This window comes from Nannobrachium achirus (genome assembly GCF_963921795.1).
Source record: "Nannobrachium achirus genome assembly, chromosome: 12".
Taxonomy (NCBI): domain Eukaryota; kingdom Metazoa; phylum Chordata; class Actinopteri; order Myctophiformes; family Myctophidae; genus Nannobrachium; species Nannobrachium achirus.
Genome location: NC_137832.1, coordinates 56093433 through 56102581, shown reverse-complemented (window position 1 = coordinate 56102581; position 9149 = coordinate 56093433). Strand labels below are relative to the sequence as shown.

The 9149-nt window shown below is 50.5% G+C and overlaps 2 protein-coding genes across 2 annotated transcripts; one reads left to right on the top strand and one right to left on the bottom strand.

Moving 5' to 3' along the window:
• Positions 1–809: 809 nt before the first annotated feature.
• On the bottom strand, positions 810–1895 carry LOC308296004 (ethanolamine kinase 1-like; the record flags this gene model as incomplete). Its single annotated transcript, XM_080739112.1, has 1 exon — positions 810–1895. One exon carries the CDS (start codon positions 1893–1895, stop codon positions 810–812), a length of 1086 nt encoding a protein of 361 aa, XP_080595238.1.
• A 1178-nt stretch (positions 1896–3073) lies between these two features.
• On the top strand, positions 3074–6385 carry LOC308295071 (ATP-citrate synthase-like; the record flags this gene model as incomplete). Its single annotated transcript, XM_080738023.1, has 1 exon — positions 3074–6385. The coding sequence occupies one exon, from the start codon at positions 3074–3076 to the stop codon at positions 6383–6385; it is 3312 nt and encodes a 1103-aa protein (XP_080594149.1).
• Between the last annotated feature and the right edge of the window lie 2764 nt (positions 6386–9149).

Sequence of the window (9149 nt, the reverse complement as noted above, 5' to 3'; positions counted from 1 at the left end):
GTACATTTGTGGCCATATAAGGCCTACTTGTATGCCAGAGCATGCAAGTAGCCTACTACTTTAGTGCTGTCTGTATGTAAGTGAGTGGGCAAGTGGGCACTCTGTCGAAGTGCCAGCTTACTCATTGTTGTTAGTGTGGTTGCCAGAGGGCAACACATTATAGTTCCAGCCCAGCTTTATTATTATTATTTTCCTGGATAGACAATTGCCCTCTGGCAACCATGCACACTAACTAGAAAGATGCAATTCTGGGAAATTGCGAGTGTGGTTGCCTATTTATTGTCTGGAGAGCCAAATTGTCATGTGAAGCTTGCTTGACCAATCCTCAAGCTAGCACCACTCGAACTAAAAAAATAAAATACTTTGGCCTTTCTTCAACCAGGGGAGGCGCTAATGCTGCCTTTCTGTCTGAAACTTCCTGCAAGACTTAAAAACATGACACTGGCTGACAAAACAAGCGATTTAAGCGGTTGTTTCACCCCAACGTTCATTTTGTATCTGCCAGTGTTCGGAAAATCTAGGAGCGTGGAACCAACCTTTACTGTTTGGATGAGATGTGGTGCAAAGGGTGATCTACACCGCTGTGGACGAATTCTACTGCAGCCGGCATAGAGGACGGTAGGACCTCATCTCAGTTCTACAGAGGAGGGTGAGGTTCTATATGGGGCTAGCCATCTACAAGCTCACATTATGTTGCAATATGATACGTTGTGAGCAAATGTTCACCCCAGAATAGGGATGCGTAACCTCTTTAGACCTAATAAGTGCATCTTGTTGTGGTCGGTCAGATGCAGGCAAGGTGGACATTCTCATTCTGGCATCTGCAGGGCCATCACCGCAGGCTTGGTCTTGAAGTACTGGTTAAAATGGAGCACCGCGTCCCCCATGAAGTCAAAGTCAAGGGCCGAGTACTTTGTCTGTATGAGCGCCCAGAGGCCCCAGAAGCAGTGGGAGGCCAGGGCAAACTTGTTGACCTGCACGTAGAGGGTCTCCAGCTCCCCGGGGGCCACCTCGTCGCTTCCTCCGGTGAGTAGATTGTAGGCCCGCAGGTACGCCCGCAGCCACTCCATCTGCAGCTCGCGGCCCGGGTACAGCCCGTAATCCGGGTACAACGGGTTGCTGCTCGAGCCGGCAAACTCGCTGAAGTGGTTGCCAATGTCGAATGCCTGGTAGTTGTGGCCAGCGTACTCGTAGTCGATGAAGCGGATACGGCCGTCCTCGCTGCAGCGCACAATGTTCTTGCAGAGGAGGTCGTTGTGGCACAGCACCACGGGGGAGCCCAGCGCCGACAGGTGCTCCTCCATCCACACCATCTCCGTCTCCAGCGCCGCCCTGCTGGGCAGCTCCCCCTGGTGGCCGACAAGCTTGTCAGCCACCAGGGAGAGGTATTTACGCATCGTGACCCACAGGTTGGGCTCAGGGGTGCGGCCGCCGTTGCTCTCGCGCACACGGATGGCGTGCACGCGGGCCATCTCGCCGGCGATCAGCCCGAACAGGGCGGGGTCCCGCAGGTCCAGCGGGCCCAGGACGTCGCCCGCCATGTACTCGTAGCAGAAGCCGTTCCGGAAGGTCCCGTACAGGCGGGGGGCACAGCCGCTGGCGTGCAGCAGCTGGAAGCTCGCGAGCTCGGCCTCGCGGTCCACAAACAGCTCCGTCTTGTTTCCGTACACGCGCACCAGCACCACATCACCGGGGCTGTCCTCGGCGTAGCAGCCCAGCATCTTGTTGGTCTTTCCGTTGGTGAAGAGCTTGGTCTTCACGCGGTCCGGGCGCCACGCCGGCCGCAGCTCTTTCATCAGCTCCATCGCCCCATCCACCATGTTGTGTTCGTCCACGTGAATGGGAAGTTTGCGAATGACCTGCGACTCGATGGACATGTGGATTTGCGTCTCCATTGTCACCGTAAAACCTTAGTTTGTTTGTTTGGCTTTATTCGCTTAATATTTGAACTGTGAAAACCAGCTACTGAAGCGAGTTAACTGGGAAACAGGCTGACTGCAAGGGGCCGTCCGGTATATAATGTTTGGACCCCAGGAAGACAGGCGACCACTTTGTGGAAGCTAATGGGGAATAGCCACTCATTGTGCCTAAATGTAAGTTGACCTGCCTCGATGCTCACGTCATCACTACAGTATGTCTCTAATATGACGTCACTATATATGCCAGTTAGCACATTTACTCAAGTACTGTACGTAACTACTAATATCTTAGTGACTATAGTACTTGTCCGACTTTATTCCATCTTCCAACTTTTTTTCCTCCATTGAGTTCAACTATTGTTCTAGTCCGGCCATTATTTTATTATGGTCAACATAGCCAATCAGGAAGCAGCATTCTCGGTGACGTCACCATTATATAGAGTAAGTCTGATTCTGATTGGTGTCGTTAGTGTAGTTGAGTTCTGGGGGAGTGGTGACGTTCTGGCTATCCAGGCAATAAAATATGCAACCACTCTTGCAATTTTCAATTGCATCTTTTCTATTGGTAAGTCGCTCTAGATTAAGAGCATCTGCTAAATGCCTACATTTTAAATATCGACTTATTTCTAAGGTAGTGTACATTAAGTAAGGTTGGTTATAAAGCTTTACAACCACAATTCTTCCTCACCCCCAAATAGATCCCCACAATCCTATATCAAAATCGGCTACTAGAAGGGCCAGCAGACCACGGCCATGTCACTCTGACTTGGATATAAACCATAAACAAACCAATCGATGGATGGGGTGTTCTGTGTTTGCTTTTGAGCAGTGCTAACCGCTTCAACACGTGACTTTGTGTGTATGTCGTCCATGTGTTTTCCATGTGTTTTCCTATGATATCAAATACTGATAATAGATCCCTTTCCTGTGACGTCTATCATCAGGTTGCCGTGGTTGCCTGATATGCCGTCATAGTTGATGACATGGGATTCCAAGTCAGTTCAGTTTAAAAGAACATTTGTCACGTGTATCACAAGTGTTCTAACAGCCAGGTCCCTGTTGTTGCAGAGCCACCATTCATTATAGTCAACTTAAGATCAGGGTGCATCTATCATCATACTTTAACAACAAGGCCGCTCTAAACCACAGCGGTCATGTCAGCCAAAGCCATCTCCGAGCAGACAGGAAAAGAGTTCCTCTACAAGTACATCCATACATCGTCAACCGTCGTCCAGAACAGGTTTCGCCTCGCCAGCGTGACGGCCCATACGGACTTTGACCGCTTGGCAGAGGAGCACCCCTGGGTGCTCACGGAGAGGCTGGTGGTGAAACCCGACCAGCGGATCAAGCGGCGGGGGAAGCTGGGCCTGGTGGGCGTCGACCTGGACCTGAATGGTGTCAGAGAATGGCTAAAGCCCCGCCTCATGAAAGAGACGACAGTGGGGGAAACCACGGGAGTCCTTAGGAACTTCCTGGTTGAACCTTTCGTGGCCCACGGGCAGGAGGAGGAGTTCTACGTGTGTGTCTATGCAGCCCGGGAGGGCGACTACCTGCTGTTTCACCACGAGGGAGGGGTGGATGTTGGAGACGTGGACTCCAAGGCTAAGAAGCTGCTGGTCGGGGTAGATGAGAAGATCAGCGAGGACGCTGTCATCGCGAACCTCCTCACCCACGTCCCCGACGACAAGAAAGCCATCCTGGCCAACTTCATCGTGGGTCTCTTCAACCTCTATGAGGAGCTGTTTTTCACCTACTTGGAGATCAACCCATTAGTGGTTAACGAGGCTGGCGTGTATGTGCTCGACATGGCGGCCAAGATTGATGCTACGGCTGACTACATCTGCAAAGCCAAGTGGGGGGATGTGCAGTTCCCTCCCCCCTTCGGCAGAGAGGCCTACCCAGAGGAGGCCTACATCGCCGACCTGGATGCTAAGAGTGGCGCTAGTCTGAAACTCACGGTGCTCAACCCCCACGGCAGGATATGGACCATGGTGGCAGGAGGCGGGGCATCGGTTGTTTACAGTGACACCATCTGTGACCTGGGCGGAGTCCACGAGCTGGCCAATTATGGGGAGTATTCAGGAGCACCTAGCGAACAACAGACCTACGACTATGCCAAGACCATCCTCTCGTTGATGACCCAAGAGAAACACCGCGATGGAAAGGTTCTGATCATTGGAGGAAGCATTGCAAACTTCACGAACATTGCGGCCACATTTAAGGGGATCGTCAGAGCCATCATGGACTACCAGAGGCCACTGAAAGAGAACGAGGTCACCATTTATGTCCGCCGTGGTGGTCCCAATTACCAAGAGGGTCTTAGGGTCATGCGCGAAGTGGCCAAGACCACTGGGATCCCCATTCACGTCTTCGGCATAGAGACCCACATGACCGCCATTGTTGGCATGGCACTGGGCCACCGAGCAGTCCCCAGTGAGCCCCCTGTGGCCGCGCACACTGCCAACTTCCTCCTCAACTCCATTGGGAGCTCATCAACCCTGGTATCTGGCAGGACCGTGTCCGTCTCCGAGAACGTTTCCAGGGCAGAGGGTTCACCAGCCAACAGTGTCCAGAGTGGTGCTGCCCTCGAGGGCCAGATCTCTTCAGCCATGTCAGGAACCAAGGCAACCGCTCTGTTCAGCAAGAACACCAAGGCCATAGTGTGGGGTATGCAGACGAGGGCGGTGCAGGGTATGCTGGATTTCGACTATGCCAGCTCCAGAGAAGAGCCATCGGTAACGGCCATGGTCTACCCGTTCTCTGGAGATCACAAGCAGACATTCTACTGGGGCCACAAGGAGATCCTGATACCCGTGTATAAGAACATGGGCGACGCCATGAAGATACACCCGGGCGCCGACGTGCTCATCAGCTTTGCCTCCTTGAGGTCTGCTTTCGATAGCACCATGGAAGCATTGCAGTACCCGCAGATTCACACCATCGCCGTCATCGCCGAGGGCATCCCCGAAGCCCACACCAGGAAGATCATCAAAGCTGCAGGTGAGAAGGGCGTCGTCATCATCGGACCAGCAACGGTCGGAGGGATCAAGCCTGGCTGTTTTAAGATTGGCAATACGGGGGGCATGCTGGACAACATCCTCGCCTCTAAGCTCTACCGCCCGGGCAGCGTGGCCTACGTGTCGCGTTCCGGAGGGATGTCCAACGAACTCAACAACATCATCTCCAGAAGCACGGATGGCGTTTTTGAAGGTGTGGCCATCGGCGGTGACAGATACCCCGGCTCGGTGTTCACAGACCATGTGCTGCGCTACCAGGACACACCAGCAGTGAAGTTGATTGTCGTACTGGGAGAAATAGGAGGAACGGAAGAATACAAGATCTGCCAGGCCATCAAGTCAGGCAGGATCACCAAGCCATTGGTGTGCTGGTGTATTGGCACCTGTGCCTCCATGTTCTCTTCTGAGGTCCAGTTTGGCCATGCTGGGTCCTGTGCCAACCAGGCCTCTGAGACGGCAGTAGCTAAGAACCAGGCCCTGAAAGAGGCCGGTGCCTTCGTCCCCAAGAGTTTTGATGAGCTGGGAGAGATCATTAAATCAGTGTATGATGACCTTGTTGCCAAGGGAGTGATCGAGCCAGCAGATGAACTGCCCCCTCCCACTGTGCCAATGGACTACTCCTGGGCACGGGAGCTGGGTCTGATCCGTAAGCCAGCCTCGTTCATGACCAGTGTCTGTGACGAGAGGGGTCAGGAGCTGGTCTACGCAGGCATGCCTATCACCGAGGTGTTTAAGTCGCAGTTGGGTGTGGGAGGAACCCTGGGTCTGCTCTGGTTCCAGAGGAGGTTGCCCGGCTATGCCTGTCAGTTTATTGAGATGTGCCTGATAGTGACTGCCGACCACGGCCCTTGTGTCTCGGGTGCCCACAACACCATCGTTTGTGCCCGCGCGGGCAAGGATCTGATCTCCAGCCTCACCTCTGGACTCCTCACCATCGGCGATCGTTTTGGAGGTGCACTGGATGCCGCAGCCAAGCAGTTCAGCAAGGCGTTTGACAGCGGCATGCAGCCCATGGAGTTTGTCAACAACATGAAAAAGGAAGGCAAGCTGATCATGGGCATCGGTCACAGAGTCAAGTCCATTAACAACCCTGACGTGAGAGTCCAGATCCTGAAGGACTTTGTGAAGCAGCATTTCCCCGCCACCCAGCTTCTGGACTATGCTTTAGATGTAGAGAAGATCACCACTTCCAAGAAACCCAACCTGATCCTGAATGTGGATGGTTTGATTGGTGTGGCCTTCGTGGACTTGCTCCGGACCTGCGACGGATTCACAAGGGACGAGGCTGACGAGTTCGTAGAGTCCGGTGCTTTGAATGCCATTTTTGTCCTGGGACGCAGCATGGGGTTCATTGGACACTACCTGGACCAGAAGAGGCTGAAGCAGGGTCTGTACCGTCACCCCTGGGATGACATTTCCTACGTGCTCCCAGAACACATGTCCATGTAAAACAAAAGAGACCAAGAAGGTGATTGTTGTACTGGGAGAAATATAGGAGGAACAAAAGAATACAATGTAGGCAGGATCACCAAGCCAGTGGTTTGCTGGTGTATTGACACCTATGCTTCCATGTTCTCTTCTGAGGTCCAATTTGGCCATGCTGGGTCCTGTGCCAACCAGGCCTCTGATATGGCAGTAGCTAAGAAGCAAGCCCTGAAAGAGGCCTTCTTCCCTATGAAGAGTTATGATGAGCTGGGAGAGATCATTATATCAGTGCCAGACCTTGTTGTCATCATACACTGCGCTGGTATTATTATTGTTGAGTGTACTTAGAGCAGTACACATTATCATAGTACTTGGAAGCCAGTCTATGATGTTAGTATCAGGGACCCTGCCTATATGATATATAAAAGTGACATGGGCATACAGGACATATACTGTACAGAAATCTCAATATATGAGCATGAAAGGGACACAGACAGACGTATAGATAAATATAGGGATTGTGAATTTGTAGATAATATTTCTGGAAAATCTCTGATCTGACTAACGTGCCACTTGGCACGTCACTCCCTCAGGTCTTCGATGATACACACAGCCAGTCTGAATTTGATCGCTCGCGCGCACTGTTCTTTAGATATGGGGAAAGGACACAGAGAGATTCCATGCATTTATAGATATAGGCAGGGGCGTCACACCAAATTCTGGGCCCTGGGTACAAGGATTCACTGTGGGCCCCCCATGAATGTTAGCTATTGAAAAATAGCAGATATACAAGCTCACAGCGCGGCACCGAGTGCCGCGCTGCGAGCTTGTAGATCTGCTACACGGCAGCCGAGAGGCTGTCGTGTTAAGTGGTCAGATGGGTGGACCGTGAACGCTTCTAATATTTTCAAGCGGGATCCTGATCCAGAAAAGGTTGAGAATGAGAACCACCGGGATTATAGGATGGATAAACATTTATACCTGCGGGGTCCATTTTGGTTCCATTTGTAACCTACACTCAGAGTGAAATAAACCACTGAGCGGGACAAAGAGACTTCTTTGTGTCTCCATAGGGAACCACTGCTGCTCATCACATTGATTATTGGCTTAGGAATGCGAGAAAAAAAAAGAAGAATTTGCCAATGGGTAAGTAATTGATAGGGAACATGTGGGGGGTGAACCTTCAAGTACAGTAGGCTACAGTAGGCGACTTGAAATGTACTTAGTTACTTTACACCACAGCTTATAATTAAGGGAGATGGGTACCAGCCACCCCCATGTTTCGGTCATGACCAGGTAAGACTGGGAACAAAGATTGACTATGCTGCTGACATCCTGCTTTGTCCTCCCATCACTCCTGAACAAGAGCATGACTTCACTTGGGGGTAAGGTCTCATTCCCCACCGGGAGTGGACAATCCACCTAGGGTTGCCAACCGTCCCTTGAAATAACAGAATTGTCCTTTATTTGGAAACTAAAAGACCTGTCTGTCTGTCTGTTTGATTGATTGATCTTATTTGGTGACATAGAACACACAAAGTCAGACATAGGAGAAAGTGACATGAATTACCAAATATGGCTAAATAGAATCAGTCCATATAGCCATATTTGGCTATGGCGCTAGCCAATGAGGAGAAAGTAACGCAAAATGATCACTAGGTGACCAGGGCGGTGACTAGGTGACGGACAATTTATAGATCAGGTCTGGCGACATGATTAAAACACGACTATGCAAAATAAATGCAATCAATGAAAAAATGCATTGATTGCACATTGTTTAGAGATAGGCCATACATCTAAGCAATGTGCAATCAATGCATTTTTGCTCCTTATTGAATTGATATGGGACACTACTTGTGTTCCTTACTTTGTGGAATCAATCAATGACACGTATGTTACAAAGTTCAAACAGCTCATATGCATACTGTATGCTATGGTGTCAATATTATACAAAAACATTTACATATATACTGTGCTCGCCCTGATGAAGACCTTAACCAATAAAAACATTTGTCAGCCTTTTTATAGAATAACTTTTGTTTTAACTTTGCTTCCTCTCCTCAACATTTCTTTTGCGCTCAGATCTCCTCTTCCTTTTTTAGCGGTGGTCACAACGCTCCTATACGTGGCCGTGTGTGTGGGTCTGTCTGTCTGTCTGTCTGTCTGTCTGTCTGTATGCGTGTCTGTCTGTATGTAGCCTGTAGCCTGTATGTAGTACCTTTTGTGACCACACATGTTAAGGGAGGGGCGCTGTTGTTCAGGCCAGGCCAGGCCAGACACCCACCCACCCACACACACACACACACACACACACACACAATATATATATATTTATTTTGCTGTTGCGCAGCCTCCACGACCACCGCTCAGTTCACACGGGTGTGATTTTATTAATACACTGAGACCTTTTCCAGGTGTCCCTTATTTTTCCGCCTGCAGGAACCCACCGGTTTCCTGCACCACCGGTTTCCTGCAGGCGGAGATGATAACAGTTATTTGTTGGTTACAGGGAACTGTAAATAGTTTCCGCTAACCATAATGTTTGCCTAACAGGACTGTTTGGTCAAACAGTAGCCCTGTTGTGGGCCTTGATAAGGGGCACACAGGGGAGGAGGGGTCCCATAAACCTTGCATGGGAAAAGCATTTTAGAGCCACACCTGTGTACCTAGTAGTCAGTCATACAGCTACATCCTGTACCTAGTCAGTCAAACCACCAGCTAGATTCTCAAGCGACATCGTGGAGAGGAAACTTATGGTAAGATAAGTGGTGGAAGAAGTTGTTTTATT